The 24,344-nt window shown below is 32.8% G+C and overlaps 1 protein-coding gene across 2 annotated transcripts in view; it reads left to right on the top strand.

Moving 5' to 3' along the window:
* Window positions 1-24,344, top strand: part of LOC121371282 (dynein heavy chain 6, axonemal-like) — a 118,716-nt gene that overhangs the window by 34,590 nt on the left and 59,782 nt on the right. The window contains exons 36-43 of one of the 2 annotated variants that reach the window (XM_041497059.1): window positions 129-343; window positions 4,060-4,326; window positions 6,593-6,770; window positions 7,210-7,452; window positions 8,167-8,394; window positions 9,084-9,107; window positions 9,620-9,631; window positions 17,871-18,179. In XM_041497059.1, the coding sequence (XP_041352993.1) occupies window positions 129-343; window positions 4,060-4,326; window positions 6,593-6,770; window positions 7,210-7,452; window positions 8,167-8,394; window positions 9,084-9,107; window positions 9,620-9,631; window positions 17,871-18,179 (1,476 nt within the window). The remainder of the gene's footprint in view (window positions 1-128; window positions 344-4,059; window positions 4,327-6,592; window positions 6,771-7,209; window positions 7,453-8,166; window positions 8,395-9,083; window positions 9,108-9,619; window positions 9,632-17,870; window positions 18,180-24,344) is intronic. The other variant, XM_041497060.1, reaches the window with a different exon arrangement.

Here is a 24,344-nt window from a genome sequence, read left to right as displayed (position 1 = left end):
GTACTACTAAAAACATGTGAAATGTCTAACCACACATTAATCATAATATTTAATTTTGTTAAACATAAACCACTAAATATTTAAAAAAAAAAAATAATTATGGTTCCATTCTAAATACATTTTTGTAGATGTTGGGGAAGTTTTTTTCTGGCCTGTCCCAGTCGGGAAGCTGGTGTTGTTTTGATGAGTTTAACCGAATTGATGTGGAGGTCCTGTCGGTGGTTGCTCAACAGATACACACCATCAAAGCAGCCAAGGACCAGCTGGCCCCCAGGTTCATGTTTGAGGGGCGAGACATCAAGCTCAACCTCACATGTGGCTTCTTTATCACAATGAATCCAACGTGAGCATTTTCATAATTATAATATTATTGAAGAATTTTTTTTTTTTTGTCTTCTCATTTATAACCATTTATACTTTGCTGCACTTAATTCATTTACAATACTTTGTTAATTCATTTATTGATTAATTAAATAATTATTTCTTTAATTTTTCCTATTGCCTTTATGACATGCAATTAATATTTATTTATTTATTTATTTTTATTTTGGAACTAAATATGATAGTAGTTTTATTTCATTTATATCAAGTTTTGATACTAAGTGAAATGATTTCCATTTGTTACTATTAACCTCTAAAACAAATTCAGTGACCAGTGTAAAATGATATCCAAAGGACATAAATATGATGTGAAATGATAATCATGTTTATTACCCCAAATGGTCTTGGGGGGCATGACGTAGTGCAGTGGTAAAGCGTTCGTCTGATGCGCGGTCAGTCTAGGATTGATCTTCATCGGTGGACTCAATGGGCTATTTCTCATTCCAGCCAGTGCACCACGACTGGTATATCAAAAGTTGTGGTATGTGCTGTCCTGTCTGTGGGATGGTGCATATAATAGATACCTTGCTACTAAAGGAAAAATGTAGCGGATTTTCTCTCTACCACTGTAAGAATTATCAAATGTTTGACATCCAGTAGCCGATGATTAATAAATCTATGTGCTTTAGTGGTGTCAATAAATAAAAGAGATTTTACTTTTGTAAATAATGCAGCCCTGTGATTTCATTTTAAGGAAGACAGACATAACATAATCACGTACTATTCAATTTCAGCTAAGTGAATACATTGGGATAGTTTCTATCTCAGTTGATATAAGCCCTTGCTTTCTTGATTTTCACCTTGTAGCTCATTTGTTATTTTCAGTAAGAATAAAGATGGTAATTGGGGGTAAGAAATAATATATATTTAGACAATATATATTTTGGGTTAAATAGTATTGACATAACATGGTTTTATGGTTATTAATAGTGAATTTGTATTGAAAAATAAAACATAACATTGATTTTGATCAGATATGTCTGAAGTAATTGTGTATTTTTGCTTACAATATGTTTTTGAAAGCTGTTAAAGATGCTTTTCAATAACAAATTAATAATTAAGCTGACAGTAATTGAGAAAATTGTTTTACTTATGATGTGTATATTTGATTGCTATGCTAAATGCTATACATTTGCTTTTGCCATACTATTTATACAATTGCTACTAAATGCCCATAGGAGTTTTAATAATAATAATAATAATAATAATCATCATCATTTTAATTTAATTATCTATAATTTCAATCTATTATTGCAATATGGTGCATAGTATTATTTAGACCCCCAATACCCCCAATGCACATATTTTGACCCCTGAGTTTATTTTTAATCACTTTTAAATCAGGCCCATAGCGGGCATTTTGAAGCAGAAATGTATACATTTCAAGCAGGATAAATGGCACCATGCAATACATGTTTTGTTGCTGAGTTTTTGGCAAATTGAAAAGCAGGTGATATATGTCTGTCAGCCTGAAGCCTGAAGCCTGATTGGCCTTACCACTCACTTCCTATGAACTTGTAAATATACTGTTTAATGTTTTATTACTTTTTTCTTTTTTATCCTCAAAAACAGGATTACAAATATCAAATTATTAAAAATAGCCACAAAATATGGTTTTGATCCGAGGTGAGGAAATATTAATGTCTACATATTTTATTGTTTGATATTGTGCTGATATCAGTAAAAAATATTGTAATATATTTTAATTTGTGAATAATTAGACAAAAGTACCCCAAAATATCAAGATTGTTTTATATTTTCATTGGAGGTTAACTTGTCACTTGTATCTGTTTTCGTACTGGGGTGTCGTTAAACATTCATTCATTCATTCATTCATTCATTCATTCATTCATTCATTCATTCATTCATTAATTGTATCTAATGTATTAACAGCATGTTAAATATACACTAAAAATGTTTTATTGTTTGTGCCAGTATTTTATCATGCAGATTAAAGTGCTATGGCTTTACAAGAATTTGAATAAATGCATGACATATTTGTCTTATATGGTAGTATCTTTATGTAAAATAATCATAATCTCTCTGTTTTAATTTTTATGATGCTATTGGGTTAATTTGCCAGTTTATTTAGTGAACACTCTGCCAAAAATCAATTTAATGTTTGTATATTATTATATTTAAAAATCTTATAATTAGCATAATTACACATTATCCCTTGGTAAGAACATGGTTGGTTTTTAATACCATACCTTGTTTTTGAAGGTAAATATTTTTAGAATGTACATCTCAAATTATAGCAAATTTAACAGTTTTCCCCATGAAGTAAAATAGATATCACTGTTAGATCAAACATATCATTTCTTTCTTCTGTTTTTTTTTCTTTCTTTTTTTTCTTTTTTTTTGGGGGGGGGGGGGTTGGTCATGTTATATGAGCATCTATATTATTTGTAATGGCTATTTAAATATATAATAAGCATGCATCTTGTTTTAGTCAAGGATGTTGTATGATTATTTATTTATTTTTTGTATATCGGTGAAATATTTTTTATATTTATATATCTAAATATTAATAATTATTGTATGCACTTGTCAAGTGAGTCAAAATAAAACCATGTTGAACAGGAACCGATTTTTAGTCCGCTACCAGTCCAACCGGAGGGGACATTAGATTTCTTCTCCATCCTTCTGTCTGTCTCTCTGTCCATCCGTCCATCCATCCATCCGTCCATCTGTAACACATATGTTTTCCGGATGCTTTTTGCAGAAGGCTTTGAGATATTGAGCTGAAATTTTGTGTATAGCTTTATCTTGTACTGTTACAGTTTCATGGCGATTTACCCATTTTTGACAGAGCTATGGCCCTTGAACTTAGGAGATATGAAAATTTGTTTTCCGGACTTTTGTTTTGCAATACTTGAAAATATTGAGGTGAAATTTTGTATATAGCTTTATTATGTACTGTTACTGATCAAGTTGAACTTTCATGGTGATTTATCCACTTTTCACAGGTGTTTGGCCCTTGAATTTAGGAAATACAAAAAATTGTTGGGTCATGTAGTACTCTCAAAATGCTAATTATAATTGAGTTTAATTCAGCCTGCATATAACATTAAATTTGATTGCTTATCAAATCCATTTGCAGCAACCAAAACCAGCATTAATCTTGAAGATTACCCAAGAGCCTATTACATGATGATACTTATTTTAAAAATATCACATTTGAAAGTTTTCTGAAGCAAAATATATTTTCCTCTGAAATTTATAACCTAAATGCTGTTCAAGAATAAGAATGCCAAAATAAATAATAGCAACTATGCAGAATGATGAATCTTCACAAGGTACACATTACCAATCACCATTTGTCATGATAAGTATTTAGAGTAAGTGTAAAATCAGTATTAATGGTTTGCTTTAACTTTATTGCAGATTAAGGTACGTAACATATTATCACTAAGAAGCATATCAAATGTATATGGCTGTATACATGTATCACTAATACCATTTGTGGAATATAATTTTGTAAAAGGTACAACAGTAGACAATAATGAGTCTATGTACAACATGCAGTTATTTAACACAGGTTTAACAGTCTCTCGGCATTATTAATTTTTGTAATAGTATATTCGCATTATGTTAATTAAAAGAAGAAACAAAAAAATCTTGTTTATTTTATAAAAATGGATGGATTTAACATGTAATTCTTCTGTTGTGTTACAGGTATGCAGGTAGAGTTGAGCTTCCAGACAACCTCAAGTCGCTGTTCCGCTCAGTGGCAATGATGGTGCCAGACTACGCCTTGATAGCAGAAATCATGCTCTTCTCTGAAGGATTTGTGGAGGCCAAATCACTGTCATACAAGATTGTCAACTTGTATAACCTGGCCAGTAAACAGCTGTCCCAGCAGGACCACTACGACTTCGGCATGAGAGCCATTAAATCTGTCCTGGTGATGGCTGGACATGGTCGTAGGCGTGCTCAGCATAAGTAATTAATGAAAAACAATTAAACAATATTTCTGTTTGTAGAGCTTTTTTATTCATGCCATTGCTAAATGTTTGATATTGGTTAGTTGGTGATTAATTAGTGTACGGAGTGTTGTTCAATATCTGTGTCAGTTTTTGTTGAAGCTAGTTGGTGATTAACTAGTGTACGGAGTGTTGTTCAATATCGGTGTCAGTTTTTGTTGAAGCTAGTTGGTGATTAACTGGTGTACGGAGTGTTGTTCAATATCGGTGCTGGTTTTTGTTGAAGCTAGTTGGTGATTAACTAGTGTACTGAGTGTTGTTCAATATCTGTGTCAGTTTTTGTTGAAGCTAGTTGGTGATTAACTAGTGTACTGAGTGTTGTTCAATATTGGTGTAGGTTTTTGTTGAAGCTAGTTGGTGATTAACTAGTGTACTGAGTGTTGTTCAATATCGGTGTCAGTTTTTGTTGAAGCTAGTTGGTGATTAACTAGTGTACTGAGTGTTGTTCAGTACTGGTGTAGGTTTTTGTTGAAGCTAGTTGGTGATTAACTAATGTACTGAATGTTCAATATTGGTGTAGGTTTTTGTTGAAACTAGTTGGTGATTAACTAGTGTACAGTGTTGTTCAATATTGGTGTAGGTTTTTGTTGAAACTAGCTGGTGATTAACTAGTGTACAGAGTGTTGTTCACAATATCTGTGTTGGTTTTTGTTGAAGCTAGTTGGTGATTAACTAGTGTACTGAGTGTTGTTCAATATCGGTGTCAGTTTTTGTTGAAGCTAGTTGGTGATTAACTAGTGTACTGAGTGTTGTTCAGTATTGGTGTCAGTTTTTGTTGAAGCTAGTTGGTGATTAACTAATGTACTGAATGTTCAATATCGGTGTAGGTTTTTGTTGAAGCTAGTTGGTGATTAACTAGTGTACTGAGTGTTGTTCAATATTGGTGTAGGTTTTTGTTGAAGCTAGTTGGTGATTAACTAGTGTACAGAGTGTTGTTCAATATTGGTGTAGGTTTTTGTTGAAACTAGCTGGTGATTAACTAGTGTACAGAGTGTTGTTCACAATATCTGTGTTGGTTTTTGTTGAAGCTAGTTGGTGATTAACTAGTGTACAGAGTGTTGTTCAATATTGGTGTAGGTTTTTGTTGAAGCTAGTTGGTGATTAACTAGTGTACAGAGTGTTGTTCAATATTGGTGTAGGTTTTTGTTGAAACTAGCTGGTGATTAACTAGTGTACAGAGTGTTGTTCACAATATCTGTGTTGGTTTTTGTTGAAGCTAGTTGGTGATTAACTAGTGTACAGAGTGTTGTTCAATATTGGTGTAGGTTTTTGTTGAAGCTAGTTGGTGATTAACTAGTGTACAGAGTGTTGTTCAATATTGGTGTAGGTTTTTGTTGAAGCTAGCTGGTGATTAACTAGTGTACAGAGTGTTGTTCAATATTGGTGTAGGTTTTTGTTGAAGCTAGTTGGTGATTAACTAGTGTACAGAGTGTTGTTCAATATTGGTGTAGGTTTTTGTTGAAGCTAGTTGGTGATTAACTAGTGTACTGAGTGTTGTTCACAATATCTGTTGGTTTTTGTTGAAGCTAGTTGGTGATTAACTAGTGTACTGAGTGTTGTTCAATATCGGTGCTGGTTTTTGTTGAAACTAGTTGGTGATTAACTAGTGTATGGAGTGTTGTTCAATATCTGTGTAGGTTTTTGTTGAAGCTAAGTTCTGTGTTTAAACATCATTAAAATGCTTTTTAGCATCTGTTGTTATTTATTATTTTATTTATTTATATAACGATGCACTGAACACTTTTTTTTACAGTAAAGAGGCATTGAGCAACTCTGTTAACAATACTTCAGTCTTGACACTTAGCATACAATGCTTTAGTTTAGTTTATCTTCATAAGTTGTAGTATGCCAGTTTAAAAAAAAAAAAATTGTCAATAATAAATGAAAAGTTTGCAATAAAACATTACATGAAAATAAAAGCTTTAATTAGCTGATACCATAATCAATACATGACTGTTTTGTGGAACATTTTAATCATCTATCATTTATATATTTACCATTCTTTGACACCTATAGTTAATATATTTTTCATGCTGGGGTGTTATTAAATATTCCTTGTTTCATTGTGGCACACTGTTTATATTTGGCTTGGCCAATGGTAGCATAAATCATCAATCACTGAAATTGACTGTAAAGTTCTATAATGGTTTTGATAAACAGGGCCTACATGAATTTTCTTTTGTCTAGTTTATGTGATATGCAAAATATTTTCTTGTGGTTTGTAGAGATGACAACACCATCAAAAAGCTGACTTCTGCTGAGGAATCTTACATTCTGATCCACTCTCTGAGAGATGCCAACCTGCCCAAGTTTCTGTCAGAAGATGTGCCATTGTTTGAAAGCATTCTTGCTGATTTGTTCCCAGGAGTTGTACCTCCAGAACCAGACCAGGGTGTCCTTGAAGTTAGTTTATGAAATAATAGAAAATTTATCAATGGAATTTAAAATATTTATGTAAAAAGTTTAAGACTTGTTCTAATACTGCCATTGGTATACTAGAAACAAAAAACATATCTTGGCATATGTTTGTCAGACTGGGTATATTCGAATATTTGTCTGCTCAACCATAATTGGGATTTCTTTGCAGCTAGTACACCTTGGCAGTCAGTACTGAGCGTATCATCTTTTGTAAATATTAAAATAACACATTTAGTCCATTTTTAGTCCATTGTGCCAATTACTTGTAGCTGAAGTTTTATTGCCTTTTAGTAAATGTACTTATATTATTAATTTTAAAATAAGCAATCATTTTTGTTTCATAAATAGTTTATATGTCTGTTCAGATATTAAATGAATGAAATGTTAAATAATTAAGAATTGGGGTGGATTTTTTTCCCCCCAGAAAGCGATTTCAATGGCAATAAGAGACCAAGGTTTACAACACTGGCCAAATCAGATGGAAAAAGTGAAACAGTTCTACAGTCAGATCATGGTGCGTCATGGTGTTATGCTTGTTGGACCAACTGGTGGTGGTAAAACAACCATTCGGCAGATTCTACAGAAAACACTTGTCCTACTGCCAACCATCGCTGCATTGGACACCCAAGGAGCAGCAGATTTACAAGCCAAACGGCCCAGCATGTTTGTAAGTTATTACCAAACTGAATAGATGATTGATACATTATACAAATGATAGACGATTTTGACTGTACTGAAGTCGTCACTGTTAGCAGGGTTCGTACTCAGTCTGGAATGTTCAAATCTTAAAAACATATGGAAAAAACCAGTTTTGCTTGCAAATTTTGAAAAAGTATGTAAAACGAGTAAATTTCAGTAACTTGTATAACATTGCCCGAACACGATCTCCTATTACACGCAATCGTTAACATTTGGAAGCTAATCGGAAGTTTCTGATTCTAAACACTTGTGCAATGTGCATTCAGAAGTTGGGCATGCATATATATCTGAAAATAAGTGGGTTTCAATTTGTGGGACATTGTTTTCATGCAAATATGGGAAATAATCTGTGAAAAGTAAGTCTGGAAAATGGTTTAATGTGTTTTGGAAAAGGTATGGAAATTAGTTTTGAAAAAGATGTATGAGCCTTGTGAAAGTTAGGCTTAATTGTCCTAACATTGTTTTCTTTAAATGTTATTTTTATGAGACTTTGCATTTCAGGATTCCTAGTAGAACTGGTAATTTATAAATAAAATTACAGATGGGAAAAAATTTATAAATTTGTGAAAAGCTTGGGTTTTTTTAATCATAAGCAAGTTATGGAATATTATGCTGGATATATTATATTGTTTTTCATGTTAATATCTTCAAGTTTACTTTAAACGCACCTTTATTTCATTAGCACTCCCGCTCGAAAAAAGGCCAAGTGGATAGCTTTCTGATCAACCCAAAATGTGTTAAGCTGGGTGAGCTCTATGGGGAAACCAATCCTACCACCTTTGAATGGACAGATGGCCTTATAGCGTCGGCCACACGCAAATTTGCCAAAGAGGAAAGTGTTATGTCTCAAGCTAATGATGGACAGGATAGAAGCGAAACGGCCATGACTGGGATGTCAGAAGCCACACAGGTATCTTGTTTTAATGTAAACATCGGTTTGCTTTGTTTTAACAATAATAATGTGTATTTGTCTGTGTTTGCTGTACTGTGTTTTTTGGTTGCACGTCTGTTTGTAGTAAATAAACAGACACTGTTTGCTGAAGAAGTTATAATTACAAACTTCCTGCCATTATACAATTTATTCTGTGATGATTGGACAATGTGACTAAAAAACTTAATATTATCCTGTGATAAACCTCAGAAAAGGACGTCATTTCGTCAAGTGGGATGTTATTTTAAAAATAAGTCGAGGAAAGAAACTAATTTATATGTATTTGTAACAAAATAAATCATGTTTTTTGTAATTATAAACATTGTTTGTCATTTTTTTTAAATTGATTGAATCTAACCGTCACAAATTTAGTATAAAATCGCTGTGCTATACTAAACCATTTTTTTTTAGTTTGTTACAGTTAAACATCGATAAATTCACACAAAAAAGACAAACAATTATTATAAACAGTATATTTGATTTTGTTTTTCAAACAGGTAAAATCATTTGTGTAATTGTTTGCTTATTTTGTAGACTAATGTCAATGTTGCTGAATGATTATTGTTTATTCCCATCAGTGTTAGTAATTATTGACGTAGGTTTTTTGTTTTCTCTTTTTTTTCTACTTTTAATGTTTCAAATTGCTTAGTATGTGTCTCCTCTTTTAGCAGTCAAGTTTTAAACAATTCAAGGTATGTTTGTATAGTTTCTTAAAACATTTCTCATTTTAGGCTTTCAGCTCTACAAATGGCTTATTATCAACTTTTCTTCTTCTTTATTTTTGTTATTGTTGCAATTTTAATGTTATTTATGAACAACTTAACTACTTGTAAATTCGGTCAATAAAAATATGTGTAATTTATGAAGTTGTTTATTTATTTACTAAACTGTGAGCACATTTAAAGTATTTTAAATGCTAAATTAACAAATAATTTAAATATTTATTGAAGCTGAATTTTAAGCTTTTAGTTATTTTGCCTTTTGCTTTTTTTTGTTACTCTTGTTTTAATTTTTTTTTTTTTTTAAATCATTGATGGTGTTTAGTAGCTAGTTAATTTATTAATATATTGCTTGAATTGTAAAGCTTATTTAGAAAAAAAATGATGGCATCAAGCTGTTACTGTAATATGTTATCTATAAAATAAAATAAAGTATACCAAAATAGATATTTTCTAAATATTAAGTATTGTTTTATCTGTTTCAGTTTCGTTCCCAGGTGAGCTATGTGAATGTTTTCACAACTGTTAAATTATTTCAGTTCAGTTGTTTTTATTAGGTTCACCAAGCCTTTTCAGCTGGGAATCTATTGTTTTTGCTGGGATCGTTATTGTTATTATTATTATTATTATTATTATTATTATGTTTTTTGCCTCTGTTGTATCATCTTGTAAGAAAAGTTCTGGGCCGATTTATTTGAAATTTGGTAGGTAGTTGGGTACTTCAGGTGGGTTGATTGTATTAAAACAGGTGATGTGTATTGACCTCTATCGCAAATTATGTATAATTTTGTTTGTATGGCAGTTTCTGTGAAACTGATGTGAAATATCTTGAAATTGCAGATTTAATTTCAACTGCCTATATACAAAAAAAAATATCAAAATATTGAATTAATCCAATGCCTACTTTTGGAGGATCAGGGATTTCTAATGTTGACCCCAGCCTGTTTCAGGCTATGTTTTTTATTTCTAAAACCCGAAAATCTAGAGAACTTTTCAACTTACACAAATATTCTTTTCATGTTTATAATCTACCTGTAGAAAAAAGAAAGAAGTGTTTTATTTAACGACGCACTCAACACATTTTATTTACGGTTATATGGCATCAGACATATGGTTAAGGACCACACAGATTTTGTTTAGAGGAAACCCGCTGTCGCCACATAGGCTACTCTTTTATGACAGGCAGCAAGGGATCTTTTATTTGTGCTTCCCACAGGCAGGATAGCACAAACCATGGCCTTTGTTGAACCAGTTATGGATCACTGGTCGGTGCAAGTGGTTTACACCTACCCATTGAGCCTTGCGGAGCACTCACTCAGGGTTTGGAGTAGGTATCTGGATTAAAAATTCCATGCCTCGACTGGGATCCGAACCCAGTACCTACCAGCCTGTAGACCGATGGCCTGCCACGACGCCACCAAGGCCGGTCTACCTGGTAGAGTGCAATAAACTGTAGATTTATATATTTTTGAAATTTTTGAAATTTTTCACATTGATTTTGGAAATGAAAAATACACATATTTGTGCAGTATGTATCCTTAAATCTGTGAAGGTCAAAGAAATACAATTTTTATGATACGATTGATAAGTTACTGCTTTATTATCATGTGAAATGTGAAACAAGTCAACAATGAATTGTTCATATGGGAAGAGTAGAAAAACAGAGAATTTCGTTTCTTTTATGACCAACAGCTGGCGAGTGTATGTGTATTAGATCTAGGTCAAGATCAATAACCCTTCAAGACTGCAGTGGCCATCCAATACAGATCAATCCACATGAGGGAGGGAGGGAGGGAGAGAGAGGGAGGGAGGGAGATATGGAGAGAGAGAGAGAGAGAGAGAGAGAAGGAGGAGAGATGGGGCGGAGTGATGTGTGAGTGCATAGACCTCACTGCTTTAAGTATACATTATTAGTAGATATTGCTGCCTTAATATTTAAAAACTAAACTTAAAATTAGTCAATTTAGTATCTACAACAATTTTGGTACTTACTAGAATAATTCTGCAACTAAGACCCATTCTAATACACGTGATAAAATATCTAAATTAATTACTAACCACCTTAATTCACCCCAAACAGTTAAAACTTGTCTTTATTATTGAATCAAATATGTTTAACAGACTGTGTGTGAAAGGACTGGTCTCCAGTTTACAGAAATGGCACAACGAGTATCAGTAATGCCGATAGCTGTGTTCCTTATCAGGGGGGCAGGATGTAGCTCAGTGATAAAACATTATCATACCCATTTTACAGGAAGTAAACAGACATCAGTTAACATTTAGCCTCTTCACCCATCCATCCGACAAAAATATATAATCATGCAAACCACTCTTAGTCCAAACCATGAATGTTCTAAAACTGCCTGTACACACCAATCAGTCTGTCTTTCTTTTTAAATATTAGATATAGCACCAAAAAACAACATCTTATCAGGGACTATTGCTTTCTTTTTAAATATTAGCTATAGCACACACAAAAAAACATTTTATCAGGGACTATCTGCACGTAGGGGTACACTAGCTGTGCTCTTAAAGCAGCTATATCAGCATTTGTATGAGGGTTTTTTGCTTAAATTTCCTAGTTGGTTACGAGGCAGTGTGTGCGTGTATGTGGTTGTATGTGTGTGCGTGGTTGGGGGTGGGTGGATAATTATTGCCGTAATTATATAACATATAAATGTGTCTGAGTAATGTACAGCTATTATAGCTTGGGAATCCATCATTACCACTTGCGGTTATATTTATATATGTATTAATATCATTCGTAGATAATTGTTATTTTTATTAGTTTATTTTTTAATGATAGTGGATTTTAATATTGATTGTCCAAAGTGGTAGGAAGGAAGGAAGAAAATGTTTTATTTAATGACGCACTCAACACATTTTATTTATAGTTATATGGCATCGTGGTAGAAAACGAAGTATGAGTTTAACAAGGATGTTATCTGAAATACAATTGTTTACTGTATGTACCGGTATACATGTAATATTAAAACACATGAAGTGTTTCAGTGCAGGCATCAGGAATCATCAAAGCTGTTAGCTGTATATTATAGTTTACAATATCGTTTCTCTATAATTTTGTTTTCCTTCTTGAGAATAGCTCAAGATCATTCATTTTGGATATATTCTTATTAATTGGCAATTTTATGACTCTTTGCAGTTTAAAGTTCTGGGGACAAAGACTGTTCTTGACAAAATGACATTCCATTATTTACTCATAACCCATTGTTGTTTTATTGCAGTAAGAAACAGGATTTGGGTCAATAATAAAAACGTGTTCATAACTGAATGTATTACACACAGCCATTTGTAAGACAAGTCTGTCCATTGAACAGTTTAATATCAAACTGACTATATACATGGAGTGCCACCTTTTCAGTCCCATCATTAAGAGAGAAAACTCTTATACAGATTTAGGATACATACAGTTGTAAAACAACAAAACAAACCAAAAGAAATTATTTTAACAAAAGATTATTTTAATATCTTTGTCTTAACCTGAACAAAATGATGGCATCAAGCTTGAATTTTTTTTTTTTTAAATAACTGTTACTGTAATATATTATCATCGAAAATAAATATACCAAGATAGATCTTTTCTAAATATTATAAGTATGGTTTATCTGTTTCAGTTTCGTTCCCGGGTGAGCTGTGTGAATATTTTCACTACTTAAATTAGTTCAATTTAAAAAGTTATTACTACATGTATATGTACATTATGTATTAATATCATTCTTAGAATTTTCTCTTCTTTTTGTAAAAATGATAATGTAATTTTTATATTGATTGTCCAAAATGGTAAGAAGCCCAATATGGATTATTAAATATTAAAACACATGAAGTGTTTCAGTTCACATTTTGAGTTACCAGCTAGCTGTAGTCACAGCATGACATCTCATGGCATCAGGTATCAACAAAGCTGTTACCTATATATTACTGGATAATTCTAGTGTACATCTTAGTCTATTATCTCTTTTTCTATCTCTATTTTGTTTTCTTGTTTAGGAATAGCTGAAGGTCATTTGTTTAAATATATTCTTATTAATTGCTAATTTGATACTCTGACATCATTTAATTTTCTCCGGATAATCAACAGTTGAAAAGAAATACCAATTTGATGATTCTTAGCAGTTTAATGTTATGGGAATAAAGACTGTTCTTGACAAAATGACATGCCATTATTTACTCAATGTTGTTCCATTACTGTAAGAAACAGGATTTGGCTCAGTAATAAAAACTTGTTGTACCTAAATATATAAATTGCTTTACAGCCATTTTGTAAGATCATTTACATTAAACAAGTCTGTCCATTGAACAGTTGAACGTCAGACTGACTACATGTATTGCCACCTGTTCAATCCCATCATTAAGAGAGAAAACCCTTCTATAGATTTAGGATGTCGGACTCTACAGTTTTAAAACAACAAAACATACATGCACACAAACCAAAATAAAAAGTTTTTAACAAAAGATTAAATTTTAATTTGTTTGTTTCTAACATGAACAGCTATTACAGTCTTCTAGTCAATTGTTTATCAATTCTTTTTCTTTTGGTGTATACATAGTTCTTCATATTCCTTTCAGAAAGGCTTAAACTTAATTTCTATTTTTTTCTTGTTAATCTATTTTTGTTACCTTTATTTTATTCTAGCTGTAGCTTCATTTTCTTATTTTTCATTTCTTATGTAAGCAAGGTGATGGTATATTTCAATCTGTTTTTTAATACTTTTATGTTTGTTATTTACAAATATCCTAATAGATGAGAAAATATACATGCAATTAATACTATTGTATTAAAAAATGTGGTTAACTTTTGGGTTTTAAAATTTTCAATACCAGAAAGGCCCAGACTTTTATTAATTATTTTGCATGTTCATTATTTTATTTTATTTTATTTTATTCTAGCTTCAGTTTTGTTTTATATGTTTCATTTCTTATTTAAAGGTAGAGTAAACTCAAACAAGAGATTTATGTGTTAGAAAGATGCATACCCGGACCACCAACACATACTGACACGTTAACAAATGAAAAACGCATAATTGTAGAGTTAATAAAAAAACATGATTATTCCTGCTAACTGGGGGCAGCCATTTTGTTTAGTTTTTGTGACGTCCGGTGGTATAGCTTGGGGCGAAGTGACATCAGCTCCGTCCATCTGCTCTATGCACAGTGTAAACAAACGCTCTAATTTACGACACGGCGCTTCGCTTTCATCAACCTGACTTGTAAAACAACATAAATGACTTGATAGTATAATAAACTATTTAACTAAATATATTTCAGTTTGCATCAATAGAACGAAATGGAGTTATAGTATTTTTCTTTTTTTTTAAATCCAAAGAAAAAAATGCATATTATTAGGCCTATTGGTATGCTATGTTCGAGCCAAAACGACCACTCACGATACCCAAGTGATAATTTTCTTTTCTTTGGGACTACGTAATTGGTCAGTTTTGTGATTTTAGATGGGGAAAGTCTACTTAATCACGGGTTTTACAGAATTACTTACAGTAATAAAGCAGATGGCTGATCGATTACGATTAGAGGGGTGTCCGTACTACGGTTAACACATAATACCCTGTGATCTTAATAAAAGAGGCACGTCTTGTTAGTGTGACTAGACACAGTGTCTGGGGACCGTCTAAATATACACCTGCCAATCAGGAACCACAGGTACAGGCCACAGAAAGAAAAGACCAATTAACTAAGAAAACACTCCGATTATTATTTCAGTACGTGGGTTCATTTATGTACAAACCATAATATAATTATTTCAACACTTTGACAATGGTGGTTTATTTTGTATTAAACATAAATATATAATTGTTGCTGGCTTACTGGGATGACTATTATTACAGAATATTGCGATGTATCCGCAAAAATCAGGTATTTTTTGTTTCTTCAGTTCGAAGACTAATTCCTGACGTGACACATTAGGTATTACGTAACCACTAGCTCGCCAGAGGGCGTATTCACTGGGATGATACAAAATGGCTGCACCCGTTATATATAATAGCCATCACATTTAATCGTTTTATTAATTAACTATACGATTATACTTGTTGATATTAAGCAATAATGTGTATTATATATCGATGAATATGCATACCAGGTCAAATGCCTTGATTGTCCCTTCTTTAAGCTAAGTAATGGTATATTTCAATATATTTTGTTTTTAAGTTTTACTTCTGTTTAATATATTGAAATATACAACAAACAAAACAAGATGCATATATAGGCCCATAGGAATGATATCTGAAGTGGTGGATCCCAGCTTCCATGGAGGAAGCCATATTTTCACCTTTATTTATATAGAGCACCAGGGCTGGACGTAGCCCAGTGGCAAAGTACACATTTGATGCACGGTTGGTGTGGGATTGATGCTCATTGGAGGGTCGTTGGGCTATTTCTCATTACAGCCAGTGTACCATGACTGTCAAAAGCTAGAGTATGTGCTATCCTGTCTGGGATGGTGCATATAAAAGATCCCATGCTACTAATGAGAAAAAATGTAGTGGGCTTCCTCTCTAAGACAATATGTAAAAATTACTAAATGTTTGACATCCAGTAGCCGATGATTAATACATTTGTAAATCAATGTGTTCTAGTAGTGTCATTAAAAAACCCCACAACTGACTTTATATAGAACAACACACACAAAAAAACCATACATTGTAGTCCTCCAATTGGGGAACAGCCCCCCCTGGTTCCTACAGGCCTGCTTAGTACTGGTATATAGAATACTAAACGAGCTTGCCTGTCATACCACTTTTATGAAATGAGTGAACAGTTTTGGTATGTGACGAGCGAAAGTGAGTCAGATACCAACACTGTTCACGATTTTCATAAAACTTTATTATTTTATTTATTACAAACCAACTGGAAACAAGCCGCAACGCAGAAATAAGCAGATGTCGATACCTGTATACATTATTTTTCTGCGAACTAGGTCAGCAAGTGATCTACGTCACACTCACGTCACACCAGTATTACACTAGTTAGATACTGAGTTATTGTTATGACATGGGCAATATCTTACACTGGTGTGTAATAAATTAGAATAATAGTTGTATTTTATTTCATTCAATGAAGCATACTTAAATTTTTAAAAATCATTATTATAGCTGTCCTTTGTTCTTCTCCTTGAGCTAGATACAATACATTTCTTTATGTTCTTCCAGCCTTTTTAGCAAATCTTTATTACTAAGTATTACTCTTTTTTTTTAAAAAGCATAGGTATATTATAGACACTAATACAGATATCCAGAATTTCCTTATTGTACTTTGAGATCTGTTCAACTGGTATTTTTTCAAATGATTTCTTTCAGATGACTTTTGCATGTCTAAAAGTAGATATTATTTCTTATTTAAAAGTATTTTATAATATATTAAGCAGGGAAGATGTATATGACATATTTCAACCAAATTGCTGTATTTCAGATAAAACATTTCTTACCCAAAGCTGTTGCTTGATATTGTTGTAAATGCTTTGTACATGTATTCAGATTGTAGTCAGAGTTTTATAAAGTTGAGTTGTGAAATTTGTTAAAGATGTGACCAAGGACATCACACAGGTAGAAACCCATAATTTGCAACAAAAAGTAGCACTTCAGAATATTGTATGTATTGTATACCAGTCAATTAAATGCATTTTAAATTGAATTATTTAAAAAAAAAAATTAAGATAATTCATATACATGTATAGCAATTTTTACATGCTTACATCTGAACTTCTCCTATCTGTAACCTTGAATATCCTTATCATAGTTTAGCATCTGGTTATTATTACAATGATTAACTAAAATACTACATATTATAGTTTTATTGTAGATCTTTCATTGTATTTTAATGTTTAATTTAGTTGGGATCTGTATTAAATTAAATTTACAAATTACATTAGCTAAACTGGTATGCATTTTTCATTGCTTATTTTGTGCTTCAAGGTCTGCTTGTGCCATTTGTTTACAGTTTAAGTTGAATTTTTTCCTGGAAACTCCTTCTTTAGATGGTTTAATTATTAATGTTGAAGTATTATCAAAGGTTTAGAATTTGATGTAAAAAAAAACCCACCCTGATCTGTGTTTAGCAGCAACCTCAAAAGAAGTATTAAAATATTATGGGCTGTTACTTAAAAAAAAGTGGCTGTTATTTTTTTAAAGTGGTTGTTTAATGAAATCTGTTTAATACATTTATTTTTATCCTATATTATAGATGATTTGGGAGAAAATTAAGTTACTTAGGTGACCTAAAAAGATAGGTAGTTATTTAACAGAATTGGTCACTTAGGCTTGATTATATGTACTTTAAGCGTAAACAGGATCATTTTGCAAATTGCTTCTTTGTTTTCACAATGAAGCAAAACTCCATCAGAAAGCAATAATTATAAATTAAACAAATTAAAACAAATGTTTGTTAGTTTGGAAATTATATGGATACATTTAATTCATAGTAATTGGTTATTTCAGTTAACTATTCATACAGTTTACTTTCCACTATACTTTTACATTTAAATCAAATAATAAATAATTAACCTATATATAGTCAGTACTGTTAAGAAGATTTAATTTTACAATTTTCATTTATACTCAGATAATTGTTACATTGTCAGGATTTTCTTAAAGGTTCAGTTTTCCATATAACATATATTATTGTTAAAATATTTTACAACTTCTATAACCCAATATTCATGTTAATTATATGTTTTACACATTGTTTACCCAATGTTGTTCACAGAACACATATCAGACGGACTCGAGCGCCACCATGGATGTGGATCCAGCGACACCAATGACCGATGATGCTGCGGCGAAGCGAGAAATGGCCGAAGGAACTGTAACCAACTGGCACTGGCTCATTCTCGATGGGCCGGTGGACACGCTGTGGGTTGAAAACCTCAACACGGTGCTCGACGACTCCAAAGTCCTGTGTCTGGCCAACGGTGAGCGGATCAGCCTGACTCCCGGCATGCGGTTGATCTTTGAAGTGGATAATTTGTCACAGGCCAGTCCCGCCACCATCAGTCGATGTGCTATGGTCTACATGGTGAGTCTCTTTATTGTGGCTGCTCATTTTTCATTGTAATTGTTTTTAAGTGGGGTTTTTTTCCACAATTTAACTACTATTACTCCTTTGTAGTGATATGCATGTAGAAAAAACAAAATGCTACTCTGTATGAGAGTGTTTGTAAATATTTTGTTCTGAGAATCAGTAGTGTAAGACAGATGCTAATTGTTTTTAGGAGTTTTCACAACTGTTCCTTTGTAGAGACATATTTAGTATTTATGTAAGACCTCAGTAGTATATTTTGTACGTAGCGGGGACAACAAAGGAAATACAATGGAGTCGCCTCCAATACAATGGATATGCACCTCCGGAACAATGGGTCCCCAATCCGCAACAATGGATGTGCACCTATTGTCTTTCCGGTTCAGTGGAGCGTATAATTGGTTTTTCCGGTTCAGTGGAGCGGATAATTGGGTTTTCCGGTTCAGTGGAGCGAATAATGGATTTTTGAACAAAAGAAGTGCACCTATTGTGCTGAGTGGATGACTGACATTTTTTAAAAAGGATGACTGGCATTTTTTCAAATTTTGGGCGGGAAAGTTCAATGGGAACTAAGTGGTATTATTTATAGTATTATTTATAGATAGTCTGAGTCAGTCTTTTGTGTTTGCTTGGTTTTAGTTGTCACAATGTGATGGGTACAAAGAACTTTATATAAATATGCTTTGAAAGGTTTATTGTTAGCAATGATGAAATATATTTTTTGAATTGAAAACCAGTTGAAACCGGTTTATTTGTTATTTATTATTATTATTAACCAATCGTAACACTCGTTTTAAACATTGCATTTGAATGTAGCAGTTTTATTCCACCCAGCAGCTAGTATAAAGCTTCCTCTTGCATATAGTAATCTTCATTTGTGTAAATGTATTCGAGATGAGCAAACAGTATTCGTGGATCATTGTGGCACACCCACGACGTGAACCAGAGAGAGTGTTATCGGACGATTCTCAGTGGTATGAAAGCAAGTCTGAAGCTGTCAACTCACTCAAACGTTTTATAGCTCGTGGTGTTGACATTCCAGATAGTTGGGGAGGTCCGTACTATTTTATAGTAAGTCGATCAGCGTACGTTGTAAATTATGACAGACTTGATTAACAAAACTGTGAGTAATTTTTTTCCCTTCTTAAGGATGGAACTATAAACCGAAGACGGTTGTATTGATTCAATGCATCACTCAAAAAGGCCAAGGCGTTGATAGAAACGACACCTGAATGAAATTCATGATGGGGTCAACATCATGCCCTGAGTGTGGGGATACTTTTTTCCAGATATGACAATATGCAAAGGCACCGGAGACAGATACATCGACCAAACACCCTCCCCTCCTCCTCCTCCTCCTCCTCCTCAATTCTCCCCATATACGCCTCCTCCTCCTCCTCCTCCTCCTCCTCCTCTTCCTCCTCCTCAAAGGCCAGTGACACAATCAGCAACCTTGGGATTACAAGCTGAACAATACGGAGAGCCTTTCAAATTTACTATACCATCTAATGCTGTTTTAGTGGGTCCGAGTGGATGTGGGAAAACTATGTTTATGTACCAAATACTCCAGAAAGGACTCATCAAGCCTAAACCTAACAACATAATTTGGTGTTACACCGAGTGGCAGCCACTTTACGATGCTATTCGTGAAACAATGCCCCAAGTCCAGTTTGTGAAAGGTATCCCCTACAACCTACAGGACGACAACTTCTTTGATGCACGCAACAACAATGTTTTAATTCTGGATGATCACATGACCGAGGCCAAAGATGATAAACGTATTTCTCAGTTATTTACAAGAACTTCGCACCACAAGAATGTAGCTAACTTCCTGCTGTTACAAAACCTGTTTCCAAGAGGCAAGGAGTCACGTGATATTGCTCTCAACTCTCACTACGTGACCTTGTTTAATTCGCCCATTGATAGACATCAAGTAAACTTGTTTGGGAGAAGAATCTATCCAAATAACAGTGATCGTTTTATGTCGGTTTATGAGACTGCTGTTCAGAGACCTTATGGGAATCTTACCATAGACTTGCGACCATCAACTCACGAGAATGAGAGACTTAAACCCAATGTTTTAGATTGCCCATCAGAAATCCAACGAAGGCAGTCCACTCTTTCTACAGACCATGAAAAAATAGTTATAATAACAATAATGCTTTAAATAACGTGTCGTCGCCGACCGATTCTCAGATACATTCAGGCACCCGACCCGTGCACACTGTTGATCCCGTGGATTCTGAAACCAAAAATAATTTGGAAGTGAAATATACAGCCGAAGACGCGGGCGAATCCAGTGACGAAGCAGATCCCTTTGTTATGGCTACTGCTTGTACCGACTGCGGCGTTTTATTTGGCAATATGACGGATCTACAACGCCATATTAAATCATGGTGCCCAGAGAACGGATTTATGCCCTCCAGAAAACGCGCTAAGATAGATGAAGAAGACATCTTTGACACGCAGAAAGGAGGAGAAAAGCGCATGTATGATAAAAGAGAACACGAACTGACTGTAGAATGGCAGAATGTTGGCTTACAGCGAGTATGGGGTCGTGTTCGTATCATGCATATAGAAGACATGAAAAGCAGACGTAAGAAATATATACAGCAAGGGAAGACACAAGAGTGGATAGACAGAAAACTGCAGCGACTGTGGGAAAACGAATTGCTTAAAACACTAAGTATTGTTATTGAATTTACAAAGTATTTTTCAGAAGCACCTTTATTTCGATCTATACTGGATAGTTTAAACAAAACTGACCCTAACATAGATCAAATGCTAATAAAGGACAAAATCAAGCTACTGCTGAAGCCCATCATGAAAGAAATAATATCGTATGTAGACCTGACGGAAGAAAGTGAATCGGAATCTGATCATTCAGATGTTTCTGAAACGAGTGAGCAGGAATAGAATACTTAAGTTTAAGCAATACATTTTTATGTTCACATTTGCATTGAGCATAGATCAGACCGGACGTTAAAACCCCTAAGCTTATCAGTATGACTGTGAAGAAGAAGCGATCAAACCTGATTCACATAATCAAATCACATCCAGTCACGATGAAAAGTGAACAGAAGAAACCAGTCGTTTTGTTTGTGAAAAGACGGGCAGACCTTGGACCACCTGGGAAGAAGTTACTTCCAAAATACTAACACAATATGAACGTTTGTTGATGTACATGATAAAATGTAACATGTCTTTTGTGGTGTTTTTACAAATGCTCTGCAATAAATAATACGTACTACTTAAATGCATTTTTTTTGTGAATTCTGTTATCGAATGCAGAGTACACATACAGCAAGCGTTCAACCAATTGCGAGGGTCCCCTCCCGTTTTAAAAAAAAAAAAAAAAAAGAGAGAGAAAAAAGTTCAGGGTTATATTTTCAAGTACCATGATTTTCTTTTTTTTTTTTATAATATAATAATAATAATAATAATAATAATAATTTAATTTTATTATTATTAGTAGTATTATTATTGTTATTATTATTTTAGTATTCTCTACACGTTGTGTGATACAGACGTTCTTAGTAACTCCGATTTCTCTGTAAACAGAATTGTAATCAGAACAGAAACTACCCACTCACTAGAGAAATGTACTTTACGTTTCTAGGTTAATACTTTCTAAATGTATTTTCTTTCCTTTAGAGTATAAAACATCAGTCGAACAGAAATATAGCAAATAATCACGCACGGTAGACTAAACTGAATACGTTTTAGTGTTAAGTATTAGTATGACCTAAAAATTCCGTGAGCAATGTGACAAACTTAATGATACAACAGTTTTCTCTTACCAAACGCTACCCACATTTGGACAATGTATTACTGCCCTCGAGGATTTTTTTTTTTTAATCCTACACTACATTCATTTAAAGGTATTTTGCTCTGTTCAGAAATGTATTGCGAGTTATGGTCTTTAATGTGTCAAAAGACTATAATTTAGTCATCAATTTGTTTATATAGGAAACCATTCCTTGTACACTTTAATGTACTTTGTGTTAATATATAAAAATCACTAATATCTATAAGTTAAAATATTCTTTAAAGTAAGCTAGTGTCACGAACTCTGAGTTTCTTGGTTACCACAAGTAGTTCATCCTTTAAAAGTAAGACATAGTAAAATGCGAACAAGTACTGTTTGTACATAAATGTAGCAAAGAGTCTCGCTTGACACACTCAACAGAATAGGTTTTATGTTTGAAGTATTTGTACTGTGGTCAGTGCGTACTTGCAAAGAAACATACTCTCCTGATTGAAATTATATTACTTAAGGGCATAGATGACACCTGTTATTTCTATAGTTAAACAATCTCTCACAGACTGCACGAAATCTGGAGTTTCTATGGTATCGCGTTAAAATAGTCTCGCATGGTTGAAAATTCAGAATGTGTTTTATATTTGGAAAGTAAGCGTTTAATCCAAAAGTACTTTGACAAAGAAATATACTCCCATCACTGAAATTAAAGACAAATATTTGAGATTCAGATATCAGCTGTGATTTCTATAGTGAATAGAAACTTAACCATGACATGGCAATTTTTAAATCATTAAATGTATAGTCCACATCGAAAAAAAAAATGTCAAGCAAGTAACTCGTGGGTACCGGTTTAAAGTTAAATCCCATTGGTCAATAGTAAGCTGTCAATAATTTTGAAGTTATTAGTTATTGTTAACCGTTTTCGACAAAACTGGGGAACGCAAGTATTTTCACAGCACAGTATATAATTTTCAGTATCTTAAGCAAATAAGGATAAACTAGTATTTGCCATTCTTAATTTTAACATTAGATTGTCGTGTAGATATCTTTTCAAGAAAATTATTTGAATCACCTACTGTGCTTTATTTGGATTTTATACGGGCTTACCGAATGTTTGTTCAATTTGGATTACCTACTGTTGTTTCAGTTTGGATTACCTACTGTTGTTTCAGTTTGGATTATATACTGTTGTTTTCAGTTTGGATTACCTACTATTGTTTCAATTTGGATTATATACTGTTGTTTCAATTTGGATTACCTACTATTGTTTCAATTTGGATTATATACTGTTGTTTTTCAATTTGGATTACCTACTGTTGTTTCAGTTTGGATTATATACTGTTATTTCAATTTGGATTATATACTGTTATTTCAATTTGGATTACCTACTGTTGTTTCAATTTGGAATACATACTGTATTATCTGTGTATTATTATATCGGATTACACTCTAGTTACATCACAAATAATGCCAATAAAGAAGTAACGAATTAAATTAATCTTGTAGTGTATAAGTAATATGTATTATAAAGGTAGGAGTTACAGGGCCAGCTGGGTGAGAAAATAATTTGCCAAATAATATTTAAATTAAAATTACATAAACCTTTTTCACTATTTTAAAAATAATTTTAAATTTTAAATAACATTTTTAAAAGGTATTTTACAATTTAAATAAATTTGTTAATGTTTTAAAAATTATTTTTGAATTTAAATAAAATTTGTTCATGTTTTAACAATTATTTTTCAATTTAAAATAAATTTGTTAACGTTTTAAACAAATGTTTTACCAATTCAGTTGCCAGAATTGTCTACTTTTCAGTGTTTTCACTATGGTGCATTACTTTGCCGTATCTACCCATGATTACCTACTGCCGTGATTTTATTTTTGGAATACCTACTCTGAATATGTACCAGGAAACACCCTAGTTCATGCAAATAAAAAATTAAAACATTTCTTACAATGTTTTGTTAGATATATAAAGAGGTATAACCAGAATTACCTGTGGGTATACAATTATACTGCTATCTAATAAACTAGTATAAGACTAATGTTTAAAAATATAACAAACCAGCGTTTTGTGACACAACTATTTATTTCAAAAAATGTTTGTACAACAACACATAAAGTGGATACATGATTGTGTACACTATTTAATATTAGTATGAGCAGGAAATACAAGGCGGGCTACAATATCTAAAATATTTACATATAAAGTTATACACGAATACATCATTCTGTAATGTATCTTTACTAAACTGATTCACAATATCGCTCATCATCAGGTCAGTTTTACATTTTTGTAACAAGTAATACAAACAATAGAATCCACACGTTTTAGCGTTCATAGTCTGAACGGATTTGTTATTGTACACGTAAGATGAAGAATGTCTCTTTAAAAA

Source organism: Gigantopelta aegis, chromosome 4 (genome assembly GCF_016097555.1).
Source record: "Gigantopelta aegis isolate Gae_Host chromosome 4, Gae_host_genome, whole genome shotgun sequence".
Classification (NCBI taxonomy): domain Eukaryota; kingdom Metazoa; phylum Mollusca; class Gastropoda; order Neomphalida; family Peltospiridae; genus Gigantopelta; species Gigantopelta aegis.
Note: the sequence above shows the minus strand (reverse complement) of the source record. Positions and strands in the feature narration are given on the sequence as shown.